This window comes from Anarrhichthys ocellatus, unplaced genomic scaffold, assembly GCF_004355925.1.
Source record: "Anarrhichthys ocellatus isolate YVR2014 unplaced genomic scaffold, GSC_Weel_1.0 scaffold22, whole genome shotgun sequence".
In the NCBI taxonomy this organism is placed as follows: Eukaryota; Metazoa; Chordata; class Actinopteri; order Perciformes; family Anarhichadidae; genus Anarrhichthys; species Anarrhichthys ocellatus.
In genome coordinates, this window is record NW_022280052.1 from 4,031,670 (window position 1) to 4,045,445 (window position 13,776).

General features: G+C 41.4%; 1 protein-coding gene across 3 annotated transcripts in view; it reads right to left on the reverse strand.

The window, feature by feature from the left end:
* The window catches only part of abca7 (ATP-binding cassette, sub-family A (ABC1), member 7), a 29,169-nt gene extending 15,415 nt beyond the window's left edge, over positions 1–13,754 (reverse strand). For 2 of the 3 annotated variants that reach the window (XM_031859403.1, XM_031859401.1), the window contains exons 1-19: positions 13,630–13,754; positions 10,629–10,742; positions 10,348–10,441; positions 9,375–9,516; positions 8,304–8,428; positions 6,800–6,918; positions 6,114–6,311; positions 5,856–5,948; positions 5,315–5,552; positions 4,899–5,038; positions 4,374–4,490; positions 4,090–4,287; positions 3,475–3,680; positions 3,083–3,259; positions 2,459–2,681; positions 1,843–2,064; positions 1,383–1,587; positions 927–1,040; positions 64–235 (exon numbers count right to left, since the gene is read on the reverse strand). In XM_031859403.1, the coding sequence (XP_031715263.1) occupies positions 64–235; positions 927–1,040; positions 1,383–1,587; positions 1,843–2,064; positions 2,459–2,681; positions 3,083–3,259; positions 3,475–3,680; positions 4,090–4,287; positions 4,374–4,490; positions 4,899–5,038; positions 5,315–5,552; positions 5,856–5,948; positions 6,114–6,311; positions 6,800–6,918; positions 8,304–8,428; positions 9,375–9,516; positions 10,348–10,441; positions 10,629–10,694 (2,849 nt within the window). In that variant the 5' untranslated portion in view covers positions 10,695–10,742; positions 13,630–13,754. The remainder of the gene's footprint in view (positions 1–63; positions 236–926; positions 1,041–1,382; positions 1,588–1,842; positions 2,065–2,458; positions 2,682–3,082; positions 3,260–3,474; positions 3,681–4,089; positions 4,288–4,373; positions 4,491–4,898; positions 5,039–5,314; positions 5,553–5,855; positions 5,949–6,113; positions 6,312–6,799; positions 6,919–8,303; positions 8,429–9,374; positions 9,517–10,347; positions 10,442–10,628; positions 10,743–13,629) is intronic. The other variant, XM_031859402.1, reaches the window with a different exon arrangement.
* Positions 13,755–13,776: the final 22 nt, after the last annotated feature.

A 13,776-nucleotide genomic window follows, 5' to 3' on the forward strand; every position in this document is an offset into this window, starting at 1 on the left:
ATAATGATATTACACATTAGTGCTCACTGTGATCGACCGTTATTCATCAGGCCTGCTTCTTACATGGTGGTGGTTTTGCCGGCTCCGTTGTGGCCGAGGAAAGAGGTGATCTGCCCCTCGTAGAACTTCAGGTTGAGGTGATTCACGGCCAGTTTGGCTCCCGTCTTGTATATTTTCACCAGGTTTCTGATATTCACACCCAGGATCAGGTCAGTGGGTTCTGGTTCAATGAGATCTGATGACAGAAAATAATTGTGTGTATTTATAAAGGGACAATGCACCATTAAATACATATAAATGTGGGGGAGTTACAATGGCTAATTATCTAGCGTCAATTCTACTCTTACAGTGATTTATAATTGATAATAAAAGTGTTGTGTGTGAGCAGAAGTCATCAGCCAAAGGGTCACAATACATTTTACAGAATATATTTTTCCGAGAACATAACTCCTCTCACTTCACTAGAGGACACAAGTTCAAAATGAAAGGGATTATGGACAGCACAGGCCAGATGCAGCTACACAGAGAACAGAAACAATTTGAAGTCTGGACTGATGATCATTCTCAGCTTCAGTCTCCTTGTACTCTTAACCCTTGTAGTTAATGGGCTTATTGTCATTAACTTGACTTTGAGTTTATTGGCTTAAACATAACACAAAACAACCAGCATAGACTTTTAACTTGTATTAAAACCAGAGGAGATGACTGCAGACAACTTTCAAAATGACAGACTACTAGAACTCTGTCCAATAAGCAACGTACCTCTTAGTGATATGACTTCCATTTACAAACTGATGGCCTGTAAAAATACTTTTCCAATGTGGTTCAGACAAAGAAAGCCAAACGTAGCCATCATTTTACTTTTAGATGACTGACAGAAAAACAGAAACAGCTGCTGATGTGCAGCAGCTTCGAGAGCTTTGTACCATCATTCTGTTCAGTAGGTGCGGGGGGGATCGGCATGCCTGCCTCCAGAGGAACTCCACCCCAGTAGTTGATCTGGAAGATGAAGTACCAGGGCCTGGGGATCCCATATTCACCTGGTGTAAAACACATACATATTAACAAATTCAGGATTATAACTTCATAACTGCATTTTGATGAAAGAATCAGTTAAACCAGAGTCACTTAAGTAGCTTTTAAGCTTTTTCTCTAAATTAAATTATGTCTTCAAACTAGGATCTCTAGTCCTGTCGAAAACTAAAACACAAGTCTAACACAATTTTAAAAGTTTGTAATTTGCCCTTTTGTCAGAGACGGAAGAATGTGGTCAGCCTACATTCACAACAGCTATTAATCCTAACCCATTTACTCAACACAAAACAAATTACACGCTATAATGCCAAATTGTTTCTATGCAGATATAGTCCCAATCATCGTACCAGGAAACACTGCTTCGATGTACCAGGCTGCGGTAGCATAGATGAAGGCGTCCACATAAAGTATGACTATAGAGGTAGTGAAGCTGTATGCGTCTCCTTCCACAGGACTGGAGTGGACGTTGTTCCACTGGATGCCCACGCCTTGCTCTTCGTACTGAGAGAAATACTCACAGCCAAAGCCAAAGGCCACAGGAGACAGGAAACTCTGAAGAAAAGAGGAACAAGGACACTTGACCAAATGCTGCGATACTTTTGGGTGTTGAAGCTCAGTTACATTTAATGAATTAGATACATTGAATGTAATGGTTAATATTCCAATTCAATCCATACATTAAGTCTTGCTACTTCTGCTTAAAAAAAAACTATTATATGTAATCATACATTTTTGTACAACTAGAACTAATTTTTCTAGAATTGTGGAGAGAAATTTTCCGATTGGACCAATTACTACTTCACTCACAGCTAGGACTCTGTAGGTGGTGGTGAGGCGGTCTCTCCAAGCGACACACAGTACGTATGGCAGGTAAAGCCCGAAGTAGATCAGCCCTCCACATGCAGCAGCCAGGTTGGCTTTAGAGAAGAATGTACTGATGAGAAAACACTGCATGATGGTGGCGGTGGCAAACGCCGTCAGGAAGAAAAACACAACAGTTGGGTCGCTGTACGGCAGGATGTCCCCCCACTGGAAACAAGACAAACTAGAATTACGGCCTTGCTGTTTGTTGTATGCCTCCACCAACCGACCACCAATCCCTTTATCCTATTAGACATATGTGTGAAACAGTGATTATGGAAACAAAGGTTTCAAATAAAGGAAAGCCTGACATTGAACATCACAATAAAACTACTGGACACCTGATTATTTTCCACTTTACCATCAGTCCTCTCATTACATCTAGAAATCTGACCACAGACTATCAATAATTTATATTTACAGCTTTAAGTTCTTTCCTGATCATGTACAACCAGAGATAGATAGATAGATAGATAGATACATACATACATATATACATATATATACATATATATATATACATACATACATACATAAATAAGTTAGTGAGTGGTCATCTTGCCTTGAGCAGAGCAATAAGGAGTCCTGCAGAGAACAGGAAAGGAACGATGCTGCTGATGAACCAGCTGAGCCACAGCGTTCCCGTTCCCAGACCCATAATCCTCATTGTTTCCTTCAGCCTCGCCTCCTTCTCATACACCACGCCTTTGATGATCATAGCCACCGAGTAGATCCAGGCCAGTGTCATGAAGAGTGGCAGAGAGCGGTTCAGCACTCGGAGGAAACTGTTATAATGGTAACCAAAATTGAAATTAATATGCTAAAGCAAAGTAATTATCTAGTTGTAGTCCAAAACGGAAGGTAGTTAAAGGTTATTCGAAATCTGGGACAATTTTTAACAGTTAAAATACTTCTGACATGTTTTCCTGTTCTTTTAAAGGTTTAGTGAACTCACAACATTCATGGGGACTCCTTGATTCCTGTTATGATTCCACAAATGGAGAAAATTGGGGGATGGGGGCTTTCAAAGAGTGACTCTCTCCCTTTAACAGCTACCATCAAGGTAAGCAAGGCACTGATCCATCTACTGCTCCAGACAAGCTGCTCAGATTATGGCTGTGCTGGTCTGTTCCCAGCGTGAAGCACAGTTTCTTAAAACATTAGTTTACAACAGCATGCGACTCACGCATCATCCACAAAGCAGGGGTAGGGCATCTGCTGGATGTAGATGCCGGTTGTTTGTTGAACTCCGGTCAGCATGCGGCTCACAGCTCTCTCCACCAGGTCCTGAACGTACACAAAGCCGCCCCAGATGTAGCGCATATCATTAAAGGGGTCGGCTGCTGGACCAGGATCCCAAAATCTAAAGAGAAAAACACCCAAAACATGCAGTTTTTTTTTCAAACCTAACCTATTGACATGGGTGCAATTTAGAGTCAAGTATATATATGATTTAAGCAATGGACTAGCATGTTATGGAAAAGGTATAGTCACATTACTTCCAATGAAAAAGTTCTATAGACGTAATGTTAAAGAACAGCACGATAAACGAATGACGTTTTGGTTCTTCCTCAGTACCTGTCCTTGATTTTGTTGGTCCGGGTCACATCATCAATGTCCATTCGGATTTTGTAGGTGACGTGGGGCGGCAGGTCAGGGGACGAGGAGTTAGGAAGTAGGAAAACCACACCCGCCCAAAACTGCCTGTCCTCCAGCAGCTCCAAAGCCCTGTCAATCATCTGACCCTCGGTCTCCACCCCCTCCAGCTTGTTCAGAGAGAAACACTGCGGAGAATAATAGGAAACACAAAATATATGAATGATAAACAACACGAAAGAGAAGCTGAAGTTAAACTTTACGTAAACCTTGCACTATTTACAGGATTCAGAATTTACTACTTTACTATTTTCCCATCTAACCATTTTTTTAAGAATATAAAAGAGCCCAAAAGTGTTGTCCCTGTCTGACGAGATGTGAGATCCTGGTCACGATGAAATGTACGGACAATATTTGGCCTCGTTAGCTCACTATAGTTTATTAGAAGGTGTAAGTGTAGTTAAATGAGTGTATCATAAAGTTGTATTTTCTGCTCCATATTCCATCAAACATGATTTGTTCCGTTCTTTTATCTCTTCCATCTATATTCTCAGATTGAGGCTGGAAGAGAAAACAAGAATGCCAAAGGATGAGAACCTCAGTGACTTGTGCGAGCGTGGTGATGGTGTGGCCGAGGTCGTTGTAGATGTCCAGCCAGGTAGGCGCTGCTCTGGGATTCCTTGGGGCATCTGGCGAGGGTGTGGACAGAAAACGTGCGATTCGTGAGGCCGTCAACGATGTGTTCTCCAGGCGCAGGTTGACCAGTACTGCCACCTCTGGCCGCTTCAGCAAATCCTGTCACACATGCACACACTATATGAAAAATATATTTTTAGCATCATAACACACTCTGAAGAGAGATAGCAGTTGGTAAATCAGACCTGCAGCAGCTGAATCTCCACACTGCTCTCCATGTAATTCTTGATTCGTGGTCCCACCTCCATCCAGGCTGCATTCAGCTCCTGGAGGATCTGCATGTCCTCGAAAGTTTTGTTCACCTTCAGCAGACACAAATAATAGTTAGCTTTGATGGTTAGATTTGCTTCGGCTATAGTTAGCTTACAACAGTTACGCGTCTGGCTGAGCCACCTGGATATCTCAGAACAAGGGCATTTTAAATGTTGTAAGGCTCAGTAGCCTAATGCATGTGCCCATAACTCGAGATATTCATTGCTTTTAGCAAGAAATGCTTTAAATGCCAATAAGACATATTTTCGTTACATAAAGTGACAGAACAGAAACATGTCTTCCACTTAAGTCGATTCTGTCAATGGTAAAAATATAACAATTTTCAGCAAACACCTAAAGGACTTGTTGGTGATATCAACCAGTTTAGCAGACAAACAGCCATCAGTTATATGTTTTACAATCCTTGGATGGACTCCCTGATGTTTGACTCTCTGTACCTCTTTCATGACTTGTTGGACTGCTGGAGTGTCTGGTGTGTACAGCAGTTTTCCAATAAACAGAGGTTTTATTCCTCTCCACACAATGCGAGACAGAGGGTTTGACTCAAGACCGTGGATCAAACTTTTACAGAAAGGAGCTGCATGGAGGAAAGCACAAATAAGACAGATGTCAGACCAAAACAACTTGTTGAACTCAGAACACTTTTGTGCTGTTAATTTTTGGTGTCGCTATGGATCTTAAAGATCACAAATGGATCAGACCATGAGAAACCTGGTTTTCTATATATTTATGATACATTGCAATATGCAAATCAACTGAAAAGAGGAGCAGTTGCTAGGGTAAAAAGAAAACAATAAACTAAAGGAAGCAGAACACGGCAGAACACGTTTCTAATCATATCGAAGCCCCTTACTGGTGTTGTTGTCACGGTCCGGGTCTGTTTCTTCAGTGCCATTATTTCCTAAGAAGGACTTGATGTCATTGTCCTCATACCAGTTCAGTGATGGGATGCGCTCACCGCCAACCTCAGGGTGGCCGCACATGATCCTCGAAAAAGCACGAAAGCTCTCCCTGGGCAACGCCGAGCGATTTTCTGGAGACAGAAGACGAAGAGCCGTGCTCATGTCCGCAAAGCTGGACAGAGAGGAGAACTGAAGGAAGACAGAGACGTAAAGACGCAGGATTTGGAGAAGCATGGAAAGAAAGAAGAGGGTAGAAATGAAGGGAGAAAAGAGATATGAAAAGATGACGTTTTTTTATTGTTGGAAGACAATTTTGTGCATTTTATTCAGTGAGAAAGTGAGGGAAATATTATATGTAAAAAATCTAAATCAAAAATGTCACCCCATAATATGAAAGTCATAAAATAACTACAAAAGAAAAATCCATTTAATGATGGTCCGATTTGTTTACTTTGACTTATTCATAGTAAATCAAACGTTGTGTGTTCTTACATCATCGATGAAGACAGCCAGCTCCTGGGAGACTGAGGTGACGGCCTGACTGATGACCCTGAGGTCTCCAGCGTTAGCCATCAGACGGTCTCTCTGACAGGAAGGACAGACAGACAGGTTCACTGATGGTACTTACTGTAGTTCAGCAGATATAGAAGTAACTCAGAGTCACAGCAAACAGCCAGGAGACTGTATTTGGATTCATTGATTTTTGCACTGGTGAGCATAGTATTTTGCAAAAAGGTAGCCGATTCCTACCGTGAAGAACTTGCTAAAGTCGAGCTGAGAGAGAAAAAGGCGTTCGGCTTCCTGCAGGACGTCAGCTGGCAGGTCACACAGCTGAGTCTGAAGATCATTCATGGCGGCTTCTCCGTCGTCCACCTTCAGAAACTGTCCCAACATGCTCGCATTACACACCAAGTCCTTCAGCTGCATCCGAGCACCAGCCACGGAAACCTGGGTGGATAACATTGATCGTTAGGCTCAAAACATATAATACATAAAACTTCTTTACCTGTAATTATCATCAGTGCTGAAAGCAACTTTTCTGTGATAAGTATTCAGTACAATTTACCTTCCACATGTAAGGTCTCAAGTTTAAAGTTATTCAATTCTTTATTTACGTATATTTAACTCGGCCAATCAGTTCAACAATTTATAATAGCTATCGTAATTATGAACTTGGACTGTAAAAGCCTTATTTGTTGTCCCATTTATTATAATAGATTCCAGCTATTTTCGTTTCTTTTCACACCCATTCATACACCAATGGCAGGGGCTACCGTGCAAGTATTGAATGTTATGAATGAAGCTTCAAACTAGTCGATCCAGCCGGGCAGAACAGATTAACCAATTTAACAAAATCCAAATGCTGAGGGCTAAAGAGGGTCCTTCTTCTTTTCATGAACTGTCTGTTATCCGAGGATATTCGGCAGATACCTCACCTGAAAATTGAGACGAGCCTTCAGCAGCTGGTCCACAGTCACAGACGACAGGTTGCCATTGGTCAGGAGGAAGCTGGAGAATGTCTCATTGGCTCTCAGGTATTCTTCTACTGGGGCATCTACGGGGCGCAGAAACACAAACATTAGGTGCTTTCCTGTATTACAAATAAAAGGTCACTCCAAAATAACCATTTATACTGTGAATAAATCATTAAAACAAAACAGTTTGCCGGTTAGTTCATGCTCTGTGGGATTATGACTCATTTGTTGTTTTGCAGTTCACGAGTGGCATCTAATAATCAAATTCGTATTTATTCTGCTCATTTCATATTTAAAATCTCTGCCTGAAACCTAAAATACAATGTTTGCCTGTGGTTGGCTGGCTTTAGTCTTTTTTAAAATCAGGCAGGTACCAAACCATCATTATTAAAAATGTTCCAGTGCCACTAATGTGCTATAATTCAAAGTTCATAAAATGAAATGGACCTCAGCTCTGGAGACAGAAATATTCTACAGTTGTATTGGACTTGGAAGGTCAACCAGGCAATTCACACCTTCTTGTGAGGTTTAACTTTACCATTTTAATTGTTTCTGTCTCCTGAAAAGATGTAACCCTGATAAATCAATTTAGAGGATAAAAAAGATCTGCTTTACAGTACCCACGTTCTTTACAGTATCAGTGGGTGAGGATTGTGGGCGTCTAGTAGGTGGTAGTGTGGGACTAACCCACTGAAGAACCTGCTTTCATTCATCCAGTTGTTTGTCTGGGGTAGTCATGTAACTTGATCTGCCCACAGCAGAGAGGCAAAACGGCCACTCTGTGCTGCTTCACAACAGCAGTAAATGGACACATTCATCCGGTAACTCGACACCTGTTTAAAGCCATTCATTCAGATCAGCTCCTGGCTGCTCCTGGAAGCTCTCAGTCTGGGAACAGAGCTGAATTAATTCAATGCTTTTATTGTTTTGATGGCTTGCAGGGACTTCATCCTGCTATCAATTACATTTATTTCTTTGAATGCCTGTTAGTTTTCTGTTTAATAAAGAAAGACGTTTGTTAAGTTATTCAAAAACTAGAAAGCTTTTTCATTCGTACTGACATTTGATTTGAAGAGTTCATTTGGTTGCAGTCACTGATTCAAAGAGGTGATGTTGTCTTCTTGGACTTTACCACACACTGACCTTGTTTAAACCACACTACAACTTCACTGACAAAAGCCAAGGCTCTATTAGGTTTCTCCATATACATAATTCATTCATGATTCTTGGAGAGCAACCGTGAAGATATAATTTGACATTTTATACGCGTATCCACCTTTTGTGTGTTTTGCCTGCCAACATTTTTTAACTCAGTCATTACTGGTTTATATAATTATATCTGTTTGACATCATAGCAAGTAGTGCCCGCCCAGGATTTGTAAACAACCAATGTGTTTAAGTGTCACAATGTCAAGAAATCCCTTCAGCTCGGTGCTAAAGGAGACTCAAACTAGCTGTGGTGTACCTGGCCAGGCTCCAGGTCTCTCTCCCAGCCTTCGGACACTCTCCATCAGGTCCTGAAAGCCGGAGAATCTCCGGTTTCCACTGTAGGACAGAACAGCCTGGGCGTCCACGAAGAGACGGGACAGTCTAGGGGAGATAACTTTTTAGTTTACCAGTAAACACCAACTTCACATCTGCAAACAATACCAACTGTGTTCAATGAAGTGTCCGGCGGACCCAGAATTTAACTTCTGGGTAAATTGAAGAATTGTAAATTTGGTTGTTTTTTGCATGAAAAATGCATGAAAAATCAGATGTGATGTCACCAAAGTGTGAAAAAACACCTCCTCGGGTAAGACACTGAGCCCCAAATTGATGTTGATGGTCAGGCCTGCAGCCTTGCATAGCTCACTGCCATCAGTGTGTGAGTAGCAACTTGTAAAGCTGTTAAAAGCGCTACATAAGCTATTTAGCATTTACACACGAAAAACAAAAAATTAATGGATTAAACAAAAAGTTGACTAAATGTTGACTGTGATGGATTCCCTGAAAAACAAGGTGATTTCCACACCAGTGGAATTAAATGAAACAAACTGCTGCCTGGAAAGTAGAAAACAACAAATAGTCCGACACATAACCCCCCCACAAAACCACAATATAGTATTTTTACACTTTAGTTTTTGTGATGATTAAACAGAGATATAACATGTTATAAGTGAACTTTAGAGGTGCTGGTGGGCAGATTTAGTTTCCCCATGTCCAGTCTTCATGCTAAGCTGCAGCTTCATATTTAGCGTACAGACATGGGAGTGGTATCGCTCTTCTGATCTGCTCAAAGAGCACGAATACCAGTATGTGTATTGTCAAACTATTAATTTGAGGTATACTAATGCAAGGTCATGCAAATTAAATCAATTGTTGGTGGCGAGTTAGAACCAACGACGGTAAATAACGGTGATTTTTAATCCTAACATACATTTTGACTGAGTGCAGTTTCTCCGTTTATCTTTTGGGCTGTTTTATTCTGCAATGGTCGCCTGGTAAACTCCAGCACTGCAGACAGCTGTCCATCTTTTACCTCCAGTTTACCTACATGGAGTTGTCAAAGTTGCCTACTTGGCCCAGCGACTCCCCTGGTGTCAGGCCGTGGAAGCATGGGTTGTTGATGTTGCAGATAATTCCCTGAATCCAGGGCAAGGTGCCCGCCGATGGCAAAGCTTTGTTTGGAAAATGACCTACAAGCGAAGAAAAGGAAAAAGAAAGACAAACAGTTCAGTACCGGGAGATTAGCCCAGAATACGAAACAATGAAAATACTGTGGTAGCGACCTGAAACCCAATCTACAGGCAGCCGACCCAACAATAATCCTAACATAACCCAAAGTGCTGTTATGTGACCAAATATTGTGTTTTTTGTACAACTGATACAAAATGATAATGTTATCATCTTCAGCCTGATGTGACACATCTTAAGAAGACAATAACAGGAAAGAAAATGCATTTTCTAACATCTCCTTTATGTAAATGTCTCGGAAAGTACAAATGAACAGAAAACATGCACAGGTTGCAAATTGCTGCTCACAAGCAAAATGAAGTGTATGTTTCACAAGAAAGTACACAACTGTTCTCAATGCTGAGCGCCCCATTTACTTGGAAAACATTAAAGTATGAAGTTAAAACATGTGCAGGAAATTCAAACCCCTCGTATCAACACTGAATCCTTAAAGTTAGTCATCTGCAAGGCTTTGTTTTGTTTATTTATTGTTGGAAAGTTGACTCTTTCTACAAAATTAAGAGACGATGTAGCTTTTAGGGTTATACAATATGTAACTGGCTGGCCTGCATTGTGTCATGTCGCGGTTAATTATGTTACCATGTCATGTTGTGCTAATTGCAGACTTCTCAAAGAAGGTCAAGAACACAACCGGTTAAGAAAACAAGAATCCCTCTCAGTTAGTTAATCCTCCTGAGCTGGTTGGTATAAGGCCATTTTCTGAACTGTAAGCATGTGTGTGTGTGTGTGTGTGTGTGTGCGTCTGAAAAGACACTTTATATAAGATCACTCACATTGGCTCTGTTTGTAGGGAGGGTGTGAATGACGAACAGAGATGAGGATGACGAAGAGGAAGAGCGGCCATAGGAGCTCGATGATCAGCTGGATCTGCATGAGAGGAAAACATAGAAGCAGTTATAAATAATCAATGACCTTTATAGAAATCTCTGTGAGAGACTATCAGGACTATCTCCCAGCCCTCTAGTGTGGCCGACACAGAGAGACAGTTAAACTTCAGACATTTCAGAATCAACAAACTATTAAACTACTTTGTGTTCAATGAAAATGTGGCCACCTTGTTCCTCCTGCGGTATGTGATGTTCTTCCACAGCAGGAGGCAAAGCTGTCGGAAAAATTCCATGGCTCTTGAACGGCTACCTGGCCATGACGCACAGCTGGAATACACAAACTGTGTTGAGAAAAAGACAAGTTCAGCAGGTCGTCCTTGTTTTTAAGTTGTTGGGGGACACGAGAAATGTGTCTGCTGTGTCCCCACTTCATCTACAGCTGGGGACAGTTATCGCATTTCATCGTCTTCTCCGTCTCACTGTTTCCTGTCTTGTCTCTCTAATGACCATCAAAAACAAATCATAGAAGAAAGGTTTGGATCAGGGTCTAGTACTCAGATATATGCTGAATATATATAGTCTCTGCACGTCCCTTTGGACAAACACGTCCACCAAATGAATGCAACCTAATGGCAACTTTGCTCATGGGCAGCTCCCATTGCAACAAGAGGAAAGTCCCGTAACACATGAACAACTTTGTCATTCAGCCTCGACTGAAACAAATGCTATTTCATCTCCGTCAGTGTCATTATACAGACAGTAACTGACGAGATACAAAATAGCCAAATTCGACTTTTGTGCCATTTTCTTGAGTTAGTAGATCGTTTCTCTATTGTAACAATGCTTCTTGGCAAGAAATGTTATACCGTTGGAAAGCCTGTTTATTTACCTTTCAAACGGTGCCCCAATTGTAAGGAACATGCATTTGTGGGATGAGCAGCACAGCTGAGTATGTGGGTTGCGCCCATGAAAAATTTGCCAAATCTTCTCTGCCAATGCCAAACAGCTTATTCTGCTGTTGCTATTGACTCTTGTTTGGTGTTTGGTGGATTGGATGATTGAAGTCTATCAGTAACAAGGAAGAAACAAGACATATCGGCAATTTTACAATTTATTCATTTAACAAACAGGAGCCTCAGTAGCGTGTGGAAGAACCATACACAGCCACAACAGCCTGGCACCTCCTCCTCATGCTGGTCACCAGCCTGCTCACACACTGCTGTGGGATGGCATTCCACTCCTCAAGCAGGATTTGTCGCAAGTCAGCCAACGTGGTTGTGTTGGTCACTCTAGCACGAACAGCACACCCAAGCTGATCCCACAAGTGTTCAATTGGGTTGAGGTCAGGACTGTTGGCAGGCCATTCCATCCTATCCACTCCCAAATTCTGGAGGTAGTCTCTGATAAACCGCTCTGTGGGGGCCAGCGTTGTCATCTTGGAGGATGGAGTTCGGTCCCAGACTGTGGAGAAATGGGATTGCCACTGGTTGCAGAATCTCATCTCGATATCTCTCGGCATTGAGTTTGCCTCCAATGAAGACAAGCCTCGTTTTTCCAGTGATGGAGATGCCGCCCCACACCATCACACTGCCTCCACCAAAAGGTGCAGCAATCAGCATAGCGTTCTCCCCGTCTTCTCCACACTTTGACCCTACGATCCAACTTCCTTAGGCAGAATCTGGACTCGTCGCTGAACATAACATTCCTCCACATGTTCAGGTTCCAGTGCAGGTGTTGCCGACACCAGCGCAATCGGGCCTGACGGTCAATAGCAACAGCAGAATAAGCTGTTTGGCATTGGCAGAGAAGATTTGGCAAATTTTTCATGGGTGCAACCCACATACTCCGCTGTGCTGCTCATCCAAGAAATGCATGTTCCTTAGAAATGGGGCACCGTTTAAAAAGGTAAATAAACAGGCTTTCCAACGGTATCTAACGGTATTGCCAAGAAGCATTGTTACAATAGAGAAATAATCAACCAAACACTAATTTCCGAACTTTTTGTTCGATGTTTAGTTCTCTGAAATCTTTTTTTTTTTTTTCCTTTACTCCCAAATTGTTTATTTATTCACAGACCAACATAAATATCTCTGCAGGTTGTTAACGGCTATTGTTTTAGGCACCATTTGTCTTTACATTTAAAGTGAATGATTAAAGTGTTAATAAAAGACTTATTGGCTTTTGCGGCTGTTCTTTAAAATGTGTCAGTTTGACTTCTGATGTTTACGACGGATAAGCTCGTCATTAGTGAGGATTGTGGAAACAAACTGTAGCCGACCTTTCCCCCTTCAGTTCATTCCTCAGCATGAAACCACTTTTAACGTTTATATTTCATGTTTTAGACACATGTGGTGAAGAAAGGTAGAACGTTCTGTGTGCGATGGATCCATCAGGTTGTTCTTTATATTTGTTAAGTGAAGGTTGTTTTGTGTGCCCGGCTGTGATCTGCTAAAGATGGACAATCCTCTGCTTTATCTCAAAAGCCTCCTGATCCTAACAGCTTACCTGTTTCACTCAGAGACTTTCACATTTACTTTTGCTCTGCGAGCGCCTCCAGAATGTGGTCTCTTCCTCGTGTTTGTGCTGCAGTTAGTGAATAATCTGAAGCTCTGGATCATGATTTGTGCCAGGTTAGAAAGCTATGACTAGGCTCATTTCTTTTGCATTTACAAAAGACATTGTGTAACCTTAAAGTCATTTTTTTCTCTTTTAATGAATCTGTTTACACAGGAAAATGTCAGTACAGGATACAGGTACTGTATTGACATTTTTCTTACTCCATTTCCCTTTTCAAAGCTTTATGGAAACATTGATTATTGTTATGTAATATATTTGTCACTCAGCTGATACAACAAGCTGATGTAAAGTAAACGTAACATGTTAAAACTCGCACGTAATATGGGTTAAAATGAACTTACCTAACAGCACTAGTACACCAACTACTTCTACAAATACTAGGCATTTCCGTATTTCAATTGAGACCATACTGATTCAAACTAAATGTAAAATTTAAATGTAATTTAAATGATATTGTAAGCTACTACAATTACCATTTGGCTCGTCTATACATAGTAGCTAAATAACATAATTAATCTAACGTTAGCTAACGTTACATTCGGTTATAGCTTCTAGCATGTTACACAGTGATGGTTGAAAATGACATCTTCGATAAAAATACACAAAACCTAATGTGCGCTGGAGACTCGTTAAACTGTTGGTCATCATTACCTTTCTGTAAAACGGGTGATAAAAGCTCCTTTCAGTGTTTGGGAAACACCAACGGCCGGTAGCTTGTCATTGACTCTTCATTTCCCCAGTTTGCACCGGCAGGCATGAGCTGAACGAAGTATCGCCTATATATGACGCTGATTGGCT